Here is a 25156-nt window from a genome sequence, read left to right on the forward strand (position 1 = left end):
ATGAGAGGATTCAAATATAACCAGCACGAAATGATTTACACAAGATATTCAACACTCGCCCGACACCCCAGGAGTCACGCTACCGTCTCAGACGTCCGGATGGTAACGCTCTCGATGGGAAATATGAGGGTACATTGTGTCTCGTCGATGATGCCAGGTGGAAGGTTGTCGGTCAAAAGAAACGCTGGGCAGATGTTTTTGCAGATATGAACTCTTAAAAACAGTTTGCATGTTTTGTTTTACAACTGTTGAAGAATGTGAGGTACAGAAACCTCAGAAATATGAAAATTAGATTCATCAGAGAGAGAGAGAGAGGGAGAGAGACTGAAACAAGAGAGACAGAGACAGAGAGAGAGAGAGAGAGAGAGAGAGAGAGAGAGACTGAAACGAGAGAGAGAGAGAGAGAGAGAGAGAGAGAGAGAGAGAGAGAGAGAGAGAGACTGAAACAAGAGAGACAGAGAGAGAGAGAGAGAGAGAGAGAGAGAGAGAGAGAGACTGAAACAAGAGAGACAGAGAGAGAGAGAGAGAGAGAGAGAGAGAGGGAAAGAGAGAGAGAGAGAGAGAGAGAGAGAGACCGAGACAGAGACAGAGACAGAGAGAGAGAGGATTAAATAACATTTATTGAATTTTCAATTATATCTTACACACATTCACAAAAATACTATATAAAAAAAACACGTAAAACATTGATTAAATCTTCAAAACCAATTGACCCTCAAAAACCTCACATAAGACATCTTTACAACAGCAGATATCACAAAAGACCATTTCATTTTTCACCAGTTTGTAGTACGCAAATTCAATCTTAATTCTTCCACCAACTATTTTTTTAAACATCATTTCCACATCAGTAGACCCAAGTTGTATTCCTTCATTTTTTCTTGTTTTCCAGATTGCTAATTTTGCTGTACCCAACAAATAATTTAATAAGCATGTCATCCTTCTCATAGAATACTTATACTTGACACCTCCAATAAATATTTGATCTGAAAATTCTTCATCAAAATCCTTAAACAAATCTTTAAGAAAATTAAAAAGATCCAGTAATCTTCCACATTTTAAAAATAAATGCTCTAAGTCTTCTTGGCTTCCACAAAATCTACATTCCCCCCCTGCTGGATTCAAGTGTGCCTTTCTGTAGCTATCGCCCCGTGGATAAGCCTCCACTGTAGATCCGCAGTACGCTTCTCTATAGGAGGCTTATACAGGGCTCTCCACCTGTCCCTCACAAGGAAGTCTGGTCCCAACAAACTTGGCCACTTTGAAGCTTTTATTCTCTTGAGAAAAACTTGATGTGTAACTTTTACAGAAGAATAGTAAATCGCTTTCTTTGACGTAGATTTAAAACAGTCCAGCTGTGGTGTATCAAAAGACAGAATTGAGTCCATATTTACATCCACCATTTCCTCAAGTATGGCTGGAGACACTCTGATTTTTGGAAATTCTTCTTCTACATCTCTTAAGTCCATTGACCGACGTCTTTCAATGTGTTCTCTATGCCCACCTGGTAAAACATTCCAGATCTCCTCTGTCAGTTTCGAGACAAGACGATCAGATTTCAATCCTGTCACTTCTTTAAGAATTCCAACCGGCTTCCACCCATTATCGTCCAAGAGATGTCTTATTTTTACAATCCCATTGCGCTTCAAAACTGCAGATACGCTTACTGAAGACAACAGCCTTGTTTGGATCACTGGATTGAAAAATAATGGTTCTTCCAGAATCCAATGCCCTGTGTCGTCACTACTCCGATCCACTTTAAAGACTGTTTTCCAGGACTGAAACATTGACCTATAAAAGGGAGTAATCTCTGACAGACTCACCTTCCCCAACTCCATTATGAATAAATGTTTATCCAACCCGAGCCCACCTGCGTTCTTCAAAATTAAACTTGCAGTATGGGCCCACGTCAAGTCTTTATGATATAAAAGTCTTTGTGCTGCTTGTATCCTGTAAGAAATCAATCGACTTCTCACATCCACGAGCCCTTGACCTCCTTCATGGACAGGTAAATAGAGTGCAGCAGCATGGATCCAGTGTGCCCCACTCCAAAAAAAGTTCACAAATGTCCTTTGTATTTTACGAACCAACTCCAGTGGAGGCTCCATAACAGTCATTTTATGCCACAAAGTCGAGGCCGCCAAATTGTTAATGACCAAGACTCGTCCTCTGTACCACAATTGTGGTAATAGCCAGGTCCATTTAGACAATCGGGCTATCACTTTCTCCAGCAATCCCTCCCAGTTTCTCATCTGAAAATTTTAATTTCCTAAAAAAATACCTAATGTTTTTATCCCCTCTCTGCCCCATAGTAAACCACATGGTAGTTTTGGAGGTCCTACTTCTTCCCAATTGCCAATAATGAATCCCTCACTTTTCCCCCAATTTACTCTGGCTGAGGATGCTTTTTCATATTTTCCAATAATGTCTGTTAAAACTTTCACATCATTTTGATTTTTTATAAACACTGTCACATCATCAGCATATGCTGACAGGGATACTTTACAGGTACTCTTTAAATCTGGAAGTGAAATACCGATTAGCTCTTTCCTTAATCTGCACAAAAATGGTTCGATTACTAGACTATATAACTGTCCAGAAAGTGGACAGCCTTGTCTGATACCCCTGGACATCCTGATAGGTGCACTCAATCCACCTCCAGCTTTAACCATAACAAATGCATTAGAATACAACAACTTTATATAAGATATGAAATTATCCCCAAACCCGAATTCTTTCAACACATTGAAAAGATATCCATGATCAATTTGGTCAAAAGCTTTCTCTTGGTCAAGCGAAAGAATCCCCATATTAAGATTATTACTTTGACTAAAATCAATCACATCACGCACTAAAAATAAATTATCCATAATTGTTCTATCTGGTATACAATAAGACTTGTCTCTATGAACCACTACATATAAATATTTTTTAAGTCTATTTGCTAGTACCTTTGAGAATATTTTGTAATCTAAACATAGCAACGACACTGGTCTCCAGTTTTTCAATAGTCCCAAATCTCCTTTCTTAGGAATTAAAGATAGAACTGCTCTGCAACAACTTGTGGGTAATGTCTTTCTTTCGATGCAATCGATCATCAGTTCATTTAAATCTTGTCCAAGCAAACCCCAGAAAGCCTGATAGAACTCCACAGGTATACCGTCCACTCCTGGAGATCTTCCAGGGGATAATTGTCTCATTGCATCAGAAAGCTCTTGCAAAGTTATTTTTTCATCCAGCGATTCTCTTTGTTCATCTCTCAACTGAGGTAGATCACAGAGCAAATCATCCACACTTGCAGCGTCACAACTCTGAGCATTATGTAATTTAGAATAAAAGTATATTGTCATTTCTCTCATTTCAAGAGGGTCAGAAGTTATAGTTCCATTCGGACGTCTTAGATGACACAACTGTTTTTGTAAAAAACTTTTCTTTTCCAAATTAAAAAAATAGGCACTAGGAGCATCCATATCTTTGATGGAACAAATTCTTGATCTTATTAATGCTCCTTTTACCTTTTCTTGTAAAAGAGACCCCAGTTCTCCTTTTTTCTTATTTAACCTTTCATTATTTACCGATCCCATATTATTTAACATGTCTTTTTCCAGAGATACAATGTCTCTTTGTAAACTTTCCACTGTTATTTTCATCATTGCAGTTGTATGTGAAGTATAGTTTTGGCAAAAAATTCTAATGTTAGCTTTACCTACATCCCACCATTGACCAAGATTTTCAAAACTGTCTTTCTTAAGTTTCCACCTATCCCAGAAAACCTTAAACTTTTCACAAAAACTAATATCCTGTAATAGTTTAACATTAAAATGCCAAAAATAACAAGGTTTAACCACTTTCTTTAAATTTAAATCAAAAGTAATCATATGGTGATCTGAAAAACCATTAGGCAAAATGGATACATTCATTACCTTATTATTCCAAATCTTCCCCAAATAAAATCTATCTAACCGAGCACCACTAACTTGATTATCTGATGCCTTTAACCATGTATATTGTCTAACTCCTATATTCCTACTTCTCCACAAGTCTATTAAATCGAACTCATTTATAATTTTTAACAGTTGAATGCTTGACTGATTATGTGGCTCCTCTCCATTCCTATCAATTATAAAATTAGTTGTGCAATTCCAATCACCCCCAATTATCATGCACACAGTATCATCAATTTTCTGAATAACTGTTCTCAATTCCGTAAAAAAATACCACACGCTCATGTCCATTATTAGGAGCATATACATTAATTAAAACAAATATATTTCCTTCAGACTCTACTTTAGTTAAAAGTGCTCTACCTTTTACAATTTCCTCTGTTGATAGAATATTTACATTTAGATTTTTGGAAAAAAGAATAGCTACCCCAGCACTTGTGGTTGTACCATGGCTAAGAGCATATTTCCCTTCCCACCACATACCCCACTGAGTCTCATTATCAGTACTTGTATGTGTTTCTTGCAAAAAGACTATATCAACTCCTTTAACAAACTCTGAAATCATGCCTAATTTATTCCGATCTCTACCCCCATTTATATTTAAGGAACCGAATTTTAAAAGTTCCATAGAAAAATTAAAATAGAGAAAAACAAATGTGAATAGACACAAAGCATTAATTATGAAATTCACCCTGTGCATTTGAGCATCCTATTTTTGCACAGCTCTTTTTTCTTTCCGTAATTTAGCCAACGTCTTTTTCAGCCTAAACCTCTTCTTCTTGCACAGAGCTTCACAACTAACAACTTTCAGCATTGACACCACTGACCCTATGGATTTGTCTATCTCCGGGAAGAAATCCTTCACCTCAACAGTTTTTCCAAACGTCAAATCCAAAAAATCATTAATCTCCTGCACCGAATATGTTTCATCAATATTCTGCGACCCAAACTCAGAAACATCCGACACCTCAGACAATGTATCATCCTCCTTCATTTCATATTCCTCACCTTTTTCAACATCATTTAAGCTTTCAATATTTTCAATACAGATCACTTCGCAAGCCACACTTTCACTTACTTTCTCTGTATGTTTACTGTGTTCCAAGACCTCATGCTCTTGTACCACATTCTCCACTTTTTCTCCTTCATTCTGATTTTGGTCTACACTTACACACGATTCATCATTCTGAACGATACTCTCTTCATTAGACTGCGTTGTTGTATTTTTTACATTAGCGGCGGTTACTCCACTAGGCCCAGCGGCCTCCTCAGTAGTCTGAGCTCTATGTGGGCATGTCAATTTTTTGTGCCCAAGTTCCCCACACTCAAAACACTTCAAGCTACCCGTATTTACATAAAGCATATACGATTTTCCTTCATGCACAACTCTGAAAGACACGTCTAACTCTGGTACATTGAGAAACATAAACATTTGCCTCCTAAAAGACATCACATGTTTTAGTGCTTCACTCTTACATCCTAATGGGATCGTTTTAATCGCACTAGCACATTTACCATATTGAACTAATGCACGCTCAATATCCTCATTTCTAATAAACGGGGGGACGTTCGAGACATAGACTTTTGTTGTTGGTGTAACAAGCGGTGAAACAATAACAAAATCGCCACCTACCAAAATCCCGTTGGCTATCAGGCGGTTCACTAGCTTCTCCTCTTTAACAAAAACCACCACCGCTTTATTCATCCTGGAGGCCGAAGAAATGTTGTCATATCCAACCTCCTCTCCGACCGCCAGCAGCACATCCTCAACAGACACACCCTGCTCAGGTACACATCTGACTCTGTGACGCGGCGAAACAGGTGGTTCTCCACCCGCCAGCAACGACGCCATACCGGCGCCTCGGCGAACACCACTAATACGTGGTTTTAAACTCTACAAAAATAGTATGTCTCAAATCCCCTTTTTAGAAAGCAAAAAAAAAATAATAATAATTAAATAAAACAAACAAACAAAACAGACCAAACAACAAAAAAACTATCAAAAACACCTCCCCGTAAACCCCTCACCACCACCCCAAACGCTCCCAGTGTGCACCGGAAGTGAGAGAGAGAGAGAGAGAGAGAGAGAGACAGAGAGACCCACTAACAAAAAACCAAACAAAAAGCCTGTAAATGAGAAATGGTTTGACAACGAGTGTAAAAACCTTAGAAAAGAAGTAAGAATTCTATCAAATCAGAAACACAGAGATGCTGACAATGTAAGCACACGCCAACTCTACCATGAAAAAGTTAAACAATATAAGGACACACTAAGGAAGAAAAAGAAACGAAATACACAAACCAGTTAAAAGCAATTGAACAATCTCTAGAAACAAATCGCTTCTGGGAACATTGGAACACACTTAACAAACCCCACCATGAAGTTCTTCCCATTCAGAACGGAGATGTATGGATAAAGCACTTCTCAAACCTCTTTAGTAAAATAACCAAGAACCGTGAACAAACTAACCTACACAACAAACTATGCACTCTGGAGTCAACAATTAAAGATTACCAAAACCCTTTAGACTATCCAATTACACTCGCTGAACTGGGCCAAAATATACCAAAACTTAAATCCTAAAAAGCAAGTGGTATCGACGGTATCCTAAACGAGATGATTAAATACGAAGACCAAAAACTTACACTCGCCATCCTCAAACTGTTTAATATCATCTTAAGTACAGGTATATTTCCCACAATCTGGAACCAAGGTCTCATAACTCCAATCCATAAAAGTGGAGACAAATTCGACCCTAATAATTACCGCGGAATATGTGTAAACAGCAACCTAGGTAAACTCCTCTCTAACATTCTTAACAGCAGACTTCTTCAATATCTAAACAACCAAAACATCCTGAGAAAATGCCAAATTGGTTTCCAACCCAAATACCGCACATCCGATCATATATACACTCTTCGTACCTTAATTGACAAAGAAACAAACCAAAAGAAAAGAAAGCTCTACTCATGCTTTGATGACTTCAAAAAAGCTTTTGACTCAATCTGGCATGAGGGACTTTTTCTTCAGTTGATTCAATGTGGCATCGGAGGAAAAACCTACGACATCATCAAATCAATGTACACCAATAACACATTTGCAGTTAAAATTGGCAACAAGCACACAGACTTTCTCTCACAGAGTCGTGGAGTGAGACAGGGCTGTAGTCTAAGTCCTACACTATTTAACATTTACATGAATGAACTAGCTGGAGCTCTAGAACAGTCACCAGCACCCGGTCCGACCTTACAAGACACCGAAGTGAAATGCCTCCTGTTTGCAGACGATCTGGTGCTGCTGTCACCCACAAAAGAGGGTCTACAGCAACATCTGGACACCCTGCACACTTTCTTCCAAACATGGGCCCTATCGGTTAACCTTAAGAAGACTCGAGTCATGATATTCCAAAAAAAGCCCAGTCGCCAAAACCAACATCACCGTTTCAAACTAAACAACGTGCCCCTAGAACACATCAAGAACTACACATATCTTGGTATTAACATAAGTAACACCGGAAACTTAAACAAGGCTGTGAATGACCTGAGAGACAAGGCATGAAGAGCCTTTTACGCAATTGAAAAGAATATCAAAATTGACATCCCAACCGTAATCTGGCTGAAAATAATACAATCAAGTATAGAACCAATCGCGCTGTATGGAAGTGAGGTTTGGGGTCCTCTCGCCAACCAACAGTTCAGCAGATGGGACAAACACCCAATAGAGATTCTGCAAACAGAAATGTGTAAAAACATTCTACGGGTACAGAGAAAAACTCCAAACAACGCCTGCAGAGCAGAATTAGGACTGTATCCTCTAATCATTAAAATACAAAAAAGAGCTTTAAAATTCTACACACACCTTAAGAACAGCGACACAGACACACTCCATCACAAAGCCTTAAGTCATCAAGAGCTGAGCCCAGAGAGAAACCCCTTCATCCAACTGATCTCACAACTAACTCTACAACCCCAAACATGCCCAAATCAACCCCAAACCCCAGCCAGACTAAACCAAATGTTGAAAAGACAAAAAGAGAAATATCTCAAACACTGGACAGAAGCAACAGCTCAGCAAAGTAAAGTGGAATGCTATCTGTCACTAAAGAGAGAATATAAAGTGTCAGAATAGCTCACAAGCGTATCAGACTCTAAACTAAGAAAAGTGTTGAGCATGTACAGACTCAGTGATCACCAGCTCACTGTAGAGACGGGCAGACACAGACACACATGGACACCGAGAGAAGAGCGACTGTGTCCACACTGCACACACAATCAAGTGGAAACAGAGCTGCACTTTCTCCTCTCCTGTCCCAACTACACACACATCAGAGAAACATTCTTCCCCCAGTTTACAAACTTACACAAAGACTTTGACCAGTTTCAACAAAAGGACAAGATCTCATACATACTGGGAGAAAAGTCAAGAAGCTCAAACCTGGCTGCAAGATATGTCAAGTCCTGCCACGACCAAAGAACAACCAGCACAACACAACACAACACTGACAGGACAACACACACAAACTGACACTGTCACCCTCATTGAGAACTTCAATTAAAACTCTTTTTCTGTTTATATTGAGATGTGTATATATATTTACGTATATACTTTATTTTTACTCTATTTTATTTTTATCGTAATCTGTATTTGTGCATGTTTATATTTAATCTTGTGCTTTGGCAATGTAAAACAAAATTATCATGCCAGTAAAGCTCCTTTGAATCTTGAATCTTGAGAGAGAGAGAGAGAGAGAGAGAGAGAGAATGAGTGAAAATGATATATAGAGAGAGATACACAGAGAGAGAGAGAGAGAGAGAGAGAGAGAGTGTGTGTAATTGACTGTAAGCTTGTTTGTTTGATGAAGTTACAGATGTAATAAACATGGATTGATGGACTGAAGATGAACATCTTTATGAACTCTTTAATGAAGACGAATCCATAATTCTTCTCAGTTTGTCTTTGTGTGAAGGTATTGCTGAAAAGAAAACCGGCGTTGTGTTCATTTGGAGATTGTGTAACATTACACGACTCACTGAACTATTTCACTTCCATTATTTAATTATTTTAACCATGCAGCCAAATTACTTTTCTCTGCCTGCCAGCTTCATACCAGAACGTTCTTCACATTTATTCTGAGAGAGAGAGAGAGAGAGAGAGAGACACTGAGATTTTACACACCTTTATTATCCATATTTACACATCCACTACACCATGTCAAAGATTTAAAAAAAAAAATGCTTTTTAAAACCCCACATGATGTCATATTTCATAACGAAAAAGAAATAATAAGAAATTTAAAAAAAAATACAAAAAAAACAAAAACAAATTAATATATCATTTTACAACAGAGTTTCCAGACTCTCGTTCTCATCGACATTACACAAAACTTAATCGATTCCCACATTTCTTAAAAAAAAAAAAAATACATTATTTGTCAATTTATAAAAGGCAAATTCTGCTCTTATTCTTGCTGTTACTAGGCCTTTGAATATTACTTCAGGGTTCACAATAGTTTCATCTCTTAGTTTTCTTTTACTTGTTATCCATATTGCTAACTTTGCTTCGCCTACTATGAAATTTGCTAAAGAAATATTTTTCCTCCTTCCAGCAGCATATTTAGGTCCATATATAAAATTGACCTAAAGCATGGTCTTTACAACTAAAAGGGATCTTCAGCCTGATACTTAATATTTGAAGAAGCCTTTTCAGTGTTAGAATTTCAGACCTCTGAAGTTCAGTTCTAAAGACCTCCCCCAGTCTCCCAACCAAATCTTCTAATATGAAAAATAATCCTCTTAATCTGAAATAGTACAAAAATATATCGTTTAAAGTTTCTTCATAATTAAAAAAGACACACTTCTTTGTTACAGTGGAATCAAAATGTGCAACATGTTTATTGGTGGCTATAGCCCAATGAACAATTCTCCATTGGAGATCTGCAGTGCGCTTCTCTATTGGAGTTTTATATAATGACCTCCAACAACCTTTTGGGGCAGTTTATCCCCAAAATACCAATCCATTTTGACTCTCGTTGCATATTAAGTGCAGTATCGTACAACACTTTCACACATGTTAAATAGATAGCTTTTTTCGATGCTTCTTCAAAATTTGTCAATTGCGAAATTCAAAATTGAGTCCTCCTCTGGTTGATTTTCAATGGCAGCAGAAATCATTAATTCTGGAAACTCATGTTGCTTTTCATTCTCCAATGATGATACCTTTCTTTTTTCTTTAAGAACTGCCGAAAAGCAGAAGGTAAATACAGAAATATCTTTTCGAGTAACATTTTCATGAATCTTACAGAATAAGAGAGTCAATTGACACATCTCTTCAGGACTTTTCCAGTCATTCCGAGTCCTCAAACCTGATATTGTGGTACAGCAGCCTTTCACCAGTAAAGATCTTACACTGTTTAGAGTCAGTTATTTGACTTCAATCAAAGGATTACTAAAAAGTGGTTCATGTTTGATCCAGTTTCCCGGACTTGAAAGATCTCTATCCATTTTAAAAACAAAGGTCCATGCTTTAAAACTGAATGATAAAAAGACGAAATACCACGATCTAAATCTGCCAACCTCATTAAAAACAGCTGCTTATCATATTTAAAAATGTCCAGTTTTTTCAATAAAGCACAAGCTGTATCAATCCACATAGTTTCTCCAAAATACAGCAATCTTTGCGCCACTTGAAGTTTGTAGGTCATAATTCGACTTTTGATGTCTATTAGTCCATGTCCTCCTTCGTTGACTGGCAAATAAAACACTGCTGCCTTTGTCCAATGATATCCAGTCCCAAAAAAGGTAATCAACTTCCTCTGAATTGCGCAAACAACTCCATCCGGTGGATTTAAAACAGTCATTTTGTGCCAAAACATAAATGCAATTAAATTATTTATTACCAAAACTCTTCCCCTATATGACAATTTTGGTAGCACCTACTTCCATCTTGACAATTTTTCAGACACGTTTTGCACCATACCCTCCCAATTCTTTTTCACATATGTTTGTTCCCCTTGGTATACCCTGAGAAATTTCCCTGAGAAATTTCCCTGAGAAATTTCCCTGAGAAATTTCCCTGAGAAATTTCACGGTGGCTTAGTGGTTAGCACGTTCGCCTCACACCTCCAGGGTTGGGGGTTCGATTCCCGCTTCCGACTTGTGTGTGTGGAGTTTGCATGTTCTCCCCGTGCCTCGGGGGTTTCCTCCGGGTACTCCGGTTTCCTCCCCTGGTCCAAAGACATGCATGGTAGGTTGATTGGCATCTCTGGAAAAATTGTCCGTAGGGTGTGAGTGCGTGAGTGAATGAATGAGTGTGTGTGCCCTGCGATGGGATGGCACTCCATCCAGGGTGTATCCTGCCTTGATGCCCGATGACTCCTGAGATAGGCGCAGGCTCCCCGTGACCCGAGGTAGTTCGGATAAGCGGTAGAAAATGGAATGGAATTTCAATTTGTTCTATTTCTCTCTCCAGTTCACAAATTTTCATTTTTATCAAGCTGTTATTATGAGCAGTATAATTTTGACAATTTATGCCAATAAAAGCTACAACTCCTTGATTTCATTAAACTTAATTGAATTAAAACCAAAATTATGGTCTGTAAAACCATTTGGAGAAATCACTGATTTTAAAACTCTATTACTCTTATTTTTACTTATGTAAAACCTATCTAGTCTTGCTGCGCTAAAGTGTTCACTTGAAACTTTAGTCCATGAATATAGTTTTATTTTTGGATGTTGTTCTCTCCACACATCAACTAATTCGTAAGCTCTAATAATATTACTTAAAACGCTTACAGAAGGAGGATACGGTTCTTCTCCATTTCTATCCATGGTAAAATCTAGGGTACAAATACAATTCCAATCACCGCCCAAAACCTTGTCAAAGACCTTTAAACTATCATTTACTTTTTTAAAAAAGGTTATTCTCTCCGCTCCATTATTTGGGGCATATATATATTAATAAATACAAAAATTTGACCCTTTATTTCAACTTGAACTGCTAAACCTCGACCTTTTTCCATCTCACATAAAGAAATAACTTTCATATTAATATTTTTTGTGAACAAAATTGCAATACCCCCACTAACATTAGAGCCATCCTTCCATCCATTTTCTACCGCTTATCCGAACTACCTCGGGTCACGGGGAGCCTGTGCCTATCTCAGGAGTCATCGGGCATCAAGGCAGGATACACCCTGGATGGAGTGCCAACCCATCGCAGGGCACACACACTCACTCATTCACTCACGCACATTAGAGCCATGACTAAAGAAAATATTTCCTTCCCACCACATTTTCCATTCTACCTCATTCATCACATCGCTATGTGTTTCTTGTAAAAAAATAATATTCATGTTTTTAGCTTGAATATACTCCGATAGAACAGCCCTTTTTTTTATTTCCTTCCCTCCATTCATATTAATAGATCCTATTTTTAGACTCTCCATTAGAAAAGGAAAAGAATAGGAAAACATAAAGAGGGGACCGCTTAGGATGGAAACGAAAACAAACCCCTTTTGCCATTAAATCGGTTTACGTACTTTAGTCACACCTCTTCTTTTCTTTAATTTTGTCACCATTTTCTTTAGTCTGAAGCTTTTCCTTATACTGAGTTCATCAAAACCTACAGATCTCTGTATTTTAACAGCCGAGGTAAAGAATTCATCAATATCAGTAAAGTGACTTTTCACCTCAACTGTCTGACCAAATGTTTTGTTTAGAAAATCATTTATTTCCGTTAGAGTATACAACTGACCATCTCCTCCCTGAGAAGAAATATCTGACATCTCAGATTGACTTTCATCATAATTCTCCTCATCATCATCACTGCTTCCTTCCTTTTCATTATATGTTTTTCTTCCTTCCTCCTGTGAATCAGGTAGGCAATTCTCACTTACATTACTCCTAACAACAACCTCAGATGCACACGTATAGCTTTAGCTGATTTGCGTAGCTTCTATAATCTCATCAGTTACATTTCCAGATTCTTCCGCACCTCCTTGATCAAGGATCTCAGTTTCGTTAGGACGTTCATTTCTTTCAACCTGTTTTTTATGTGGACCACCATGTTTCTTATGTCCAATATTTCCACACTGAAAGCATTTCAGACTTCCAGTATTCGCGTAAATTATATAAGACTTTCCTTCATGCTCTACTTGAAAGGAAATATCCAAAGACAGTGCATCTAGAAACATAAACACCTGGCGTCTAAACGAAAGCACATGTTTCAGCGCTTGATTATTACAACCTAGCGGAATCATTTTTATTTCGCTAGCAAGCTTTCCGAACCTAAATAATTCTCGTTTAATTTCACCATTTGGAATGAACGGTGGTACATGGGAAATATCAACCTTTGTTGAAAGTGAAGCCAGTGGGGAAATAACACAAAACACGCCACTTACCCACACGCCGCTCTCAATCAATTGGCCAACAACCCTTTGACCTTTCAAGAATATCACGACCGCCTCATCCTTGAAGTTGAATTTTTTTTTTCAAATCCAATTAGTTTGCCGACAGCGACGAGTACATCCTCAACAGATGCACCTGTCTCAGGTATACACCTAACTCCATGGCGGAGTGAAAGTGAGGAGTCCATTCTCACACTCTGCCTCAAAGTAAAAAGTAAAACGCTACCAAAAACCCCAAAACTAAATACGTTTTTAGACAAATACAATCGCTCTTCTCACCCGTGAGAACTCACGCACCCCAGGCTCTCGCCATGCACACACACAGAGAGAGAGAAAGAGGGTTAGAGCAGTGTGTGTGTGTGTGTGTGTGTGTCACTGTATGCTGGTGGGGTTAATATAATGACTGAATTCACAATGGTTTCATGATGTCGGGTTATAACAGCACACACAAACAGTGCACAAACACACACACACACACTCTGCATAAAACCACCCTGTACACACACACTGTGCACACAAACACACTGTGCACACACACTCACAAACACACACACAAACACACTGTACACACACACTGTGCACACACTTTTACACTCACAAACACACTGTGCACACACTCTCACACTCACAAATACACAAACACACTGTGCACACAAACGCACTGTACACAAACACACACACACACACACTGTGCACACACACACTGTGCACACACACATACAGTTCGGCAGTTAAACACACACTCCTTCAGCTTCTGATCACAGTCATGACACACTTTAATTATTAAAGCCCCCAGCTGAGAGAGCGTCCGCTGCACGTCCATCATCATCATCTTCACCACACACAAGCCCTCTCTCCTCACATGTGTCTATGAAGGATTAGAATGTTCAGTTCATTAATTCACACGCTTGTGTTTGTGTAGAGCAGCAGAGGATGTTCTCTCTGTCATTCATTCATGTGATTGTAGAGTTGTGTTCATCAGTGAGTGTTTGTCTGTGTCTCTGGAGTTTGTGCTGGTGTGTTTCTGTCTGCTTTCATTATTAAACAACACTTACAATTTTTTTACACATGAACAATATTGTTTGATTACCCTGAAGAGAAAGAAACATTCAAGAGACATGCGGACGATACAGCTGTAGGACTGAAGCAGATCCATGCTTTCCAAACATCACATCCTCCATAATGACTAACTGATGAGCCTCTCTCATCTGGGTACTCAAACAGCCTCAGCCAATCAGATGCCCTCTGTGTCTTCATCCTTCATAATGAACAGATGAAGGTCGGGATTAGTAATCTCTATTTTTATTAAGAAGCACACAGGTTTGAGATTTGGCTGCGGACTGAGACGTGCTACAATACTGCGAGACGTGTGAAAGGTTCCCGTGACGCCGTTGGCTGCCCGCGCACTCCCATATGGCCAATCAGACGGCAGATCTGTTACGAGTGTCTTCGTTCCTTCAGTGTGCCAGCTGGCTGAATAAACACATACGCATACAGGCACACGCATGCATACACACACAAACACACACACATAGACACACGCAAACACATGCATGCATACACACACAAACACATGCGAGCATACACACACAAACACACACACATAGACACACGCAAACACACACACAAACACATGCATGCATACACACACAAACACATGCATGCATACACACACAAACACATGCGAGCATACACACACAAACACACACGCGCACACATACACATGCATGTATACAGACACGCGCGCACACACACATGCATGCATGCATACACACACACACACACAAACACACACACACAAACACATGCATTCATACACACACACACGCAAACACACACACAAAGACATGCATGCATATACACACACACACACACACACACTCACAAGCACTCACATGAACGCACACACACACATAAACGCACACACAAGATGTGATGGTGTGTGTAAGCAGAGCTTCGTGACTCTGATGTTTTTAATTCTCACACGTGTTTTGACTGCTCACGTGTATGTGTGTGTGTGAGTTTGTACGATTCCAATCCAAAACCTGATGACAAGAATTCTTGTTTTGTAGGAATGAGTGTCAAGGATTGTAATGATTCTTCTTCAGATTTACTCAATGATGGAACTTGTGTAGAGAAAGGAATTCATTCAGTCATGAAGGAAACATCTCTCATTGTCTTGGATTACTCATTACATTCCAAACCTGAACTGTATGACACAAAAAGACAATAAATAAATATCTGTTACTTAGGAAGAGAGAGAGAGAGAGAGAGAGAGAGAGAAGGTGACTTTGGACTGTTGTTGTGTATAAATGACAGAATGAATCTCATTTGAGAAGAACTGGAGAGACATTACATGTGTGCGCCTCTTTAAAGGTGTTTCAAACGGTTTCTGACATTCTTCCAAATATCTTTCATTGTGTTTAACAGAACAAAGGAATGTATAGTGTAATATCTGACAGAATTTTCTTTTTTGGGTTAAGTGACCCTTTAAAGACTTTGTATGTGGTCCAGTTTCAGCAGGTTGAGAACACTGCTAACATAGAGCTGTGAATCTTCACCTCATCTCCTCTGACATTTTTTAAATGAAAAACACAAATACTTCAACCTCTAGTTTACACATCAAGAGCTTTACCCTTCGTAGGGCGTAGGGATGATGGCTTCAGAATAGAGCGCAGGGTATATGTGAAGAGTCGGTTGTGTTTCATAGGATGGTTTGAGGTGGGCTACTTGCTCATGGTCTCACATGCAGTGCTGTATCACACAGAGCCTGCGTGTTGTTTTCTGTTCGATGATGCGCTTACTTATCTTCAGGAAACCCCAAATACCATGGTATAAGCGGGATAATCTACGGCTAGCCGTGTGTTAAAAGATTTTGATGCACGACGTTGTTGCGAAGAACCACCCGATGCAAAGAGGAGAGTGGTTGCCTCTATGAATCCTGTAATGCACGGTTAGCAATGGATTATCCCGCTTATACCATGGTTATCTGCCAAGTTAAAGTTTTTATTATTATTTTATTATTTATTATTTAGATCAAACATGTGAAAATTACAGTGATTTTGTCAGTTGAATTTCAAATGCTTCAAATTTACTGCAGCTACCTGTGCGTAAAAGGCTTTTAATGCACACCTTCCAGCCAATCAGAATCCACTATTCAAACAGACCATGGTATAAGCGGGATAATCCACGGCTAGCCGTGCATTAAAGGATTTTAATGCAGAACGTGGTGGCGAAGAACCACCCGACACAAAGAGGAAGGTGGTTGCCTCCGCGAAGTGTATTAAAATCCTATCATGCACCTACACGTACAAACAGAAGTGACATTTCTTCCAAAGGTCACATTTTTACAAATCTGTTCTTTCATTATATTGTAAGCATGGATGAATAATGTGTGATTATTTCCTGAATCTGATCGTCTGTTTCTCATCAAGTGTTCAGAATCTTCAGATGAGAGTGAATGACACTTTTGTCTGCACTTGATTCTGTTTGTTATGTGCAGTTTGACGGTGGTCTTGAATCTCTGCTATCAAGAATGTGTTTGGGTCTTGTTATCAGCAGGACTGCAGATTTCATGTTGGTCTGCTGATTATTTTTGATGTCATTTAATTGAAGGATGATGATACACAACTCAGTGTGGATGTCACGTCTGTTGTGATTGACCGACTGCTTTAAAACAACACAATCAAATTTAATTCACTATCATCAGTGTGTCAAAAACAGGAGAAAACTTTGTTGTTATTGATCGCGTAGACATTGAGTTTCATGCGTGTCATTAAAGTGATGACGACTGATATTCTTCTGTTGACTTGTTAGTGGACACTTACTGACTAATTTACCTAATATATTATGGCTCCTGTATGAACTACCGCTTATTGCTCCTAAACTCTTTGTAAGTCGCTTTGGATAAAAGCGTCTGCTAAATGTCTAAATGTAAAATGTAAATGTACTGACTTGTGTGCAATGATGTTGTGTTTCAAGTGTTTGCTGGAGGGGTATTGTGTGTTTTTCTGGCTGTGTTTGCTGTGTTCAATTCTGTAGATAAGAGCAGGCCCATGCTCTCTAATAGAAGCTCATAAACGCTGCCAAACAGTTCTGTGTGTGTGTGTGTGCGTGTGTGTGTGTGTGTTTCATAAGACCTGAGGAAAAAAGCATTTACGCAAGCAATAGCCTGCGGGAGTTGCGCTATATGAAATGCTTTTTTTCTAACCCCTCGCCCCACTCAAGAAGTGTGTTTAACTTTGATTTTCTCCTTCTTTCTTTCTTTCTTTCGTTTGGTTTATTTTGAGTTGATCTTTGACATCCTGACGTGTGCCGGATGTCTGTCACAAACTGCAGTCCAACCTTGTGACAAAAGCTTCTGTTCAGCTTCTACCGTTTCTGACCTTCTGTTTTCATTTCTTTCTTTATTTTTTCTGTTCTTTCCTTCAAGGTCTGGCGCACCTGACGTTAAACAGCCAAGGTACGAGTCATTCCCTTTTCCATCTTTATTTAAGTAAAGGAAAAAACTGCTTCTCTCTCAGCAGCAACAACCACACAACCCCCCCAGATTCTGTATCATGTACCCTTCACCCCCCTCATCTTATTGTGTTGGTTTATTTCTGCTGCCGTGCCCTGAAGACTGGCCGGTGACCCCTGGCCTCTCGTCCACAGGTAACGCTCTCCTGTTCTCCATCTTGATTGGCTTGTGAAGTGTTTGACATGATGTTGTGTGTTGTATGCTTAAATGCTGGAGTGTTGATGTCCAGAATGCACAGAGTTTGATTCTTCTGCTCTGTTGTCATTCTTATTGTTTGGCAATTATTTAAATGGTTGATAAAGTTAGTTTAAAATCTGCATTTCTGCAGATGCATTCTGCCATTATATCAGCTTCTGTTCCCCTACCGTACATCTTCCCGTATATCTGCTCTCTCCCGTACATCTGCCCTTATATCTGCTCTCTCCCGTACATCTTCCCTTATATCTGCTCTCTCCCGTACATCTTCCCTTATATCTGCTTTCTCCCATACATCTTCCCTTATATCTGCTTTCTCCCATACATCTTCCCTTATATCTGCTCTCTCCCGTACATCTTACCTTATATCTGCTTTCTCCCATACATCTTCCCTTATATCTGCTTTCTCCCGTACATCTGCCCTTATATCTGCTCTCTCCCGTACATCTTCCCTTATATCTGCTTTCTCCCGTACATCTTACCATATATCTGCTTTCTCCCGTACATCTGCCCTTATATCTGCTCTCTCCCGTACATCTAACCATATATCTGCTTTCTCCCATACATCTTCCCTTATATCTGCTCTCTCCCGTACATCTTCCCTTATATCTGCTTTCTCCCGTACATCTTCCCTTATATCTGCTCTCTCCCGTACATCTTCCCTTATATCTGCTTTCTCCCGTACATCTTACCTTATATCTGCTCTATCCCGTACATCTTCCCTTATATCTGCTCTCTCCCGTACATCTGCCCTCATATCTGCTCTCTCCTGTACATCTTCCCTTATATCTGCTCTCTCCCGTACATCTTCCCTTATATCTGCTCTCTCCCGTACATCTTACCTTATATCTGCTCTATCCCGTACATCTGCCCCCATATCTGCTCTCTCCCGTACATCTTCCCTTATATATACACTTTCCCGTACATCTTCCCTTATATCTCATTAGTTTAACTTTGTGTTTTCTCTATAGCAAGGCAGGCAGGTGCATGAAACGTTTATTTTCAATTAAATTAAACTTTATTTGTGAAGCATTCCTTTCTGAAGCACATTGTTTCAAAGCAGCTTTACAGAGCAATGTTTTTAGTTCACGTGTCGTTGTTGAGATATGTAAGGCATGATAATGTTATTTATTTAGATATATCATTTGTCAATGTTGCCAGCTCTGAGAGTATCCCAACAATCACTGAAGCCAAAAGAAAAAGGGTTTCCTTAATTATATTTTAAAATATAGTTTATTAACAAAAAGAGATCAAATCAAAACTTTTAAATTAAACCAAGTCATTAATACTACCGAATTAGACATGCATTACTGCAACACAGAGGATATTTGATCAAGACCATGAATGACATGTACAGTTCAATTGAAACGTTTGTTCAGTAAAAGGCGTATTCATTCACTAAATTCAACGGAATTGAATTCTGAGTACTAACGCTCCGTCAGTACTCACACTTGAACGCAGTTGGTTCATTTCTCTCTGAAGAGCTGCACCGGCATACTGTTTTAGGCTGCAATGTCTTACTCAATTAGTGAGATTCAATGTGTTCAATGAACCCCAATAAATCTATTAAACCTTTGGAACCGCAAGGTGTGAGCTAATTACTGTTTACTCGCAGGCAACTTTTTGTTAAAAATGTAAAGCATGGGTAAACAAATATTACAACCAATGTTCTCTTGAGCTACGCACATGCGTGGCCACACGGACTCATTGAAGCAATTTTAACCTGAGTGCGGACAAAAACCTCCATTCAGACACCAGAAGCGATAGAAGTTACGCTGCATCTGCATCATTGGTAGGGCCTAAATCAAAAAAGCGACCACGGGCATGTCCCCCCAACTTTTCAAAAGCCCGTTCGTGTCCCCCTCACTTTCAAATTTATTTGAAATGATTTTTAACCTCAGGCGTCATCGCCACGGGACTACAAGGACCGAGCAGGACACAAAGTCTGTCTGTGTCGATGCGCGTGTCGCGTGCACACTCTAAAATAGATCACCGAAAGATTGATTTAAATCACGTAAAAGAAATTAGTTTTTACGTGGTCGTTCACCCTCCCGTGGACCCATCACCTACAGGAGGGACCGTAAGGGGCCGGTGCAAAGTGGTTCGGGTGGTAGTCGAAGGCGGGGGCCTCGACAACCCGATCCCTGGACGCAGAATCTAGCTCTAGGGACATGGAACGTCACCTCTCTGATGGGGAAGGAGCCGGAGATTGTGCGTGAGGTTCAGAGATTCCGACTAGAGAGTCGGGATCACCTCTACGCACAGCTTGGGCTCTGGAACCACACTCCTCGAGGGAGGATGGACTCTTCACCACTTTGGAGTTGCCCAGGGTGAGAGGCGGCGGGCTGGTGTGGGTTTGCTTATAGCCCCCCAGCTCAGCCGATATGTGTTGGAGTTTACACCGGTGAACGAGAGGGTCGCTTCCCCTGGCCTTCGGGTCGGGGATAGGTTTGCGCCTATGAGCCAAATGGCAGTGTAGAGTACCTGGTCTTCTTGGAGACTCTGGGAGGGGTGCTGGAAAGCGCCCCGACTGGGGACTCCGTCGTTCTGCTGGGGGACTTCAACGCCCACGTGGGCAACGACAGTGACACCTGGAGGGGCGTGATTGGGAGGAACGGCCCCCCTGATCTGAACCCGAGTGGTGTTCTGTTATTGGACTTCTGTGCTTGGCAAGGCAAGGCAAGTTTATTTATATAGCACATTTCATACACAAGTGCAATTCAAAGTGCTTTACATAAAATGATTGACAGAAAGAAATAAAATGTCTCTTTAAAATGCAATAAAATTGATTAAAAAATGTTAGAAGAATAAGAGCAAAATAAAAATAAATTAGAAATAAAAGTGCAGATGATGTTAACCAGCACAGTGCTCAGGTTGTGAATGCACAACTAAACAAGTGTGTTTATAATCTGGATTTAAAAGTAGCTACTGTTGGTGAACGTCTGATGTCTTCTGGAAGCAGATTCCAGCTACGAGTGGCGTAATGACTAAACGATGACTTGCCCTGTTTTGAGTGAACCCTTGTTATCTCTAACTGACTTGATCCTGATGATCTGAGAAATCTGTAATAAGTGCACTGTAAGTCGCTTTGGATAAAAGCGTCTGCCAAATGACTAAATGTAAATGTAAGTCTGTTTGATTTATATTCAATGACCATATCTGAGATGTATTTAGGTCCTAGACCATTAAGTGATTTATAGACAATTAATAATAGTTTGAAGTTGATTCTAAAAGTAACTGGTAACCAGTGTAAGGACCTGAGGATTGGAGTGATATGCTCAGATTTTTTGGTTCTGGTCAGAATCCTGGCAGCAGCGTTCTGTATGAGCTGCAGCTGTCTGATGGTCTTTTTGGGAAGACCTGTAAGGAGTCCATTACAGTAATCCACCCTGCCGGTGATGAATGCATGAACTAGTTTCTCTAAATCTTGGCTTGAGATAAAACATCTGATTCTGGCTATGTTTCTGAGATGGTAGTAGGCTGATCTGCTTATTGCTTTGACATGACTGCTGAAACTTAGGTCAGACTCTAAAATGACCCCAAGATTTTTTACCTTACTTTGTGTCTTTAGACCTCTTAAGTCAAGGTATGTATTTAACTTGTTAGTTTCATCCTTGTTGCCAAAAACAATGACTTCAGTTTTGTTTTTATTTAACTGAAAGAAGTTTTGACACATCCAGCTGTTAATTTCATCAATGCATTGGCAAAGAGAGTCAATAGGCCTGTAGTCATTGGGTGAGAGGGCTAGATAGATCTGAGTGTCGTCTGCATAGCTGTGGTAGTCAATTTGGTACTTTTTGATTATTTGGCCAAGTGGGAGCATATATAAATTGAAGAGGAGCGGAGCAAGAATTGAGCCCTGTGGAACACCACAAGTCATGGGTGTCCAGTCAGATTGCTAGTTACAGTTTGGCCATAACGAACACCATGTTCAAGCATAAGGGTGTCCATCAGTGCACATGGCACCAGGACACCCTTGGCCGGAGGTCAATGATCGACTTTGTGGAGCTGTCAACCGATCACCACCTGGTGGTGAGTTGGATCCGATGGCGGGGGAGGAAGCTGGACAGACTTGGCAGAACCAAACATACTGTGAGGGTCTGTTGGGAACGTTTGGCCGAATCGCCTGTCAGAGAGATCTTCAACTTCCACCTCTGGCAGAGCTTCGACCAGATCCAGAGGGAGTCTGGAGATATTGAGTCCGAGTGGACCATGTTCTCCACCTCCATTGTCAACGCAGCCACTCGGAGCTGTGGCCGTAAGGTCTCCCGTGCCTGTCGAGGCGGCAATCCCCGAACCCGGTGGTGGACACCAGAAGTAAGGGATGCCCTCAAGCTGAAGAAGGAGTCCTATTGGGCCTGGCTGGCTTGTGGGACTCCCGAGGCAGCTGACAGGTACCGACAGGCCAAGCGGACTGCAGCCCGGGTGGTTTGGGAGGCAAAAACTCGGGCCTGGGAGGAGTTCGGTGAGGCCATGGAGAAAGTCTATCGGTCGGCCTCGAAGAGATTCTGGCAAACCATGCGGCGCCTCAGGAGGGGGAAACAGTGCCCTGCCAACGCTGTTTACAGTGCAGGGGGGCAGCTGTGGACCTCGACCGGGGATATCATCGGGCGGTGGAAGGAATACTTCGAGGATCTCCTCAATCCCGCCGTCACGTCTTCCATTGAGGAAGCAGCAGAGGCCGAGGGCTTGGAGGCGGACTCGCCCATCACCCGGGCTGAAGTCACCGAGGTGGCAGGGCACCGGGGGTGGATGACATCCGCCCTGAGTACCTCAAGTCTCTGGATGTTGTGGGGCTGTCTTGGCTGACACGCCTCTGCAGCATCGCGTGGCGGTCGGGGACAGTGCCCTTGGACTGGCAGACCGGGGTGGTGGTCCCTCTTTTTAAGAAGGGGGACCGGAGGGTGTGCTCCAACTATCGGGGATCACACTTCTCAGCCTCCCCGGGAAAGTCTATGCCCGGGTACTGGAGAGGAGAATCCGGCCGATGGTAGAACCTCGGATTCAGGAGGAACAGTGTGGTTTCCGTCCCGGTTGTGGAACACTGGACCAGCTCTATACCCTCTCCAGGGTGCTGGAGGGTTCATGGGAGTTTGCCCAACCAGTCCACATGTGTTTTATGGATTTGGAGAAGGCCTTCGACTGTGTCCCTCGCGGCATCTTGTGAAGGGTGCTCTGGGACTATGGGATTCGGGACCCTCTGCTAAGGGCTATCCGGTCCCTGTACGACCGGAGCAGGAGCTTGGTTCGGATTGACGGCAGTAAGTCAGACTTGTTCCCGGTGCATGTTGGACTCCCGCAGGGCTGCCCTTTTTCGCCGGTTTTGTTCATAATTTTTATGGACATAATTTCTAGGCGCAGCCAGGGGCCGAAGGGCGTTGGGTTTGGGGACTACACGATTTCATCTCTGCTCTTTGCGGATGATGTCATCGTGCTGGCCCCATCAGACCAGGATCTTCAGCATGCACTGGGACGGTTTGCAGCCGAGTGTGAAGCGGCTGGGATGAGAATCAGCACCTCCAAATCTGAGGCCATGGTTCTCAGTCGGAAAAGGGTGGCTTGCTCACTTCAGGTAGGTGGAGTTTCTCCCTCAAGTGGAGGATTTAAGTATCTGGGGGTCTTGTTCACGTGTGAGGGAAGGATGGAACGGGAGATTGACAGACGGATCGGTGCAGCTTCTGCAGTAATGCGGTCGCTGTACCGGTCTGTCGTGGTGAAGAAGGAGCTGAGCCGCAAGGCGAAGATCTCGATTTACCGGTCAATCTACGTTCCTACTCCCACCTATGGTCATGACCGAAAGGACAATATCCCGGATACAGGCGGCCGAAATGAGCTTTCTCCGCAGGGTGGCCCGGCGATCCCTTAGAGATAGGGTGAGAAGCTTGTCACTCGGGAGGGGCCAGCTGAGGTGGCTCGGGCATCTTTTCCGGATGCCTGGGAACGCCTCGGTGTCCCCCGGAATAGCTGGAGGAAGTGTCCCTGCTTAGACTGCTGCCCCCACGACCCGGCCCCGGATAAGCGGAAGAAAATGGATGGATGGATGAATGCTCGTTGTTTCGGTAAAATATGTTAAGCTGTTTCCTTATACACTGTAAAAAATGACTTTCTTACTTGTTTTCCAGTACAAATGTCAAAAAATTCTCAATGAGCAAAATGACCTAAGAAAATAAGGCTTATTTTTAGACACAAAAGTATGAAATTTCTTTGAATATTTGCATAAAACAAGCAAAAAAAATGGCCAATGGGGTAAGAAAAATAATTTTGAATTAAGGTTTACCATTTTCTTAATCACTAAATTCGATTCATTGGTAGAATTTTTTTGTTAACATGAGATTCTTGTCTTACCACATAAGTTTAGCAGGTTGTCCGTTTTTAGAAGCAACAATCAAAAGCTTCTTTCGTCACACTCACATACATCAGAGTACGTTCATTTAAATGCCCCAAATCCATCTGAAATCACTCAAATATGTGTTTACGGACTTCGGATAAGCGGTAGAAAATGGATGGATGGATGTGTTTACGGTCACATCTGTAAGGTATAAAGGAAAGAAAGAATTGTAATAAACCGCTAAAGTAATATCAGGCAGAGAGGGAAAAAGAAATGATCATTTACGTTTAACATAAAGTGCATAACATAAATAAACACAGTTTAAATTGTGGTATCAAAATAAACTTCTGTTTAATTGCTGTCAGAAGTCTGATTTATAGAATTCGTCTTGACATTATAACAGCTTTCCTGTAGCTCAGTGGTGAGAGCATTGTGTTAACAACTCAAGGTTGTGTGTTCGATCCCAGGGGATTGCAAATACCTATGTATAAATGTATAGGATAAAGCAATGTAAGTTGCTTTGTATAAAGGCGTCTGCCAAATGCCTAAATGTAAACGTAACAGATTTTATTCTTATCATAAATTTTCACACAATAACATAATAAATAGAAATGACCAGATGCATGAATTGAGTGACCAGTGTCCAGGTTATCAAGTTATCTGTAGACTAGTACATCACTTCGCTTCAACGTGCTCAACTAGATTAATTCACAACGTTGTTTGAGGATGTGGCTCGGACATTTCTGGAACGTAAGTGTAACCGGTC

General features: G+C 40.9%; 1 protein-coding gene across 6 annotated transcripts in view; it reads left to right on the plus strand.

Moving 5' to 3' along the window:
- The window catches only part of nrxn2b (neurexin 2b), a 401147-nt gene that overhangs the window by 89407 nt on the left and 286584 nt on the right, over positions 1–25156 (plus strand). For 5 of the 6 annotated variants that reach the window (XM_056746323.1, XM_056746365.1, XM_056746355.1 and 2 more), the window contains exons 4-5: positions 17781–17810; positions 17969–18001. The exons of the other annotated variant lie outside the window; for it this stretch is intronic. In XM_056746323.1, the coding sequence (XP_056602301.1) occupies positions 17781–17810; positions 17969–18001 (63 nt within the window). The remainder of the gene's footprint in view (positions 1–17780; positions 17811–17968; positions 18002–25156) is intronic. 6 annotated transcript variants of the gene reach the window in all.

This window comes from Triplophysa dalaica, chromosome 1, assembly GCF_015846415.1.
Source record: "Triplophysa dalaica isolate WHDGS20190420 chromosome 1, ASM1584641v1, whole genome shotgun sequence".
NCBI classification, from domain to species: Eukaryota; Metazoa; Chordata; class Actinopteri; order Cypriniformes; family Nemacheilidae; genus Triplophysa; species Triplophysa dalaica.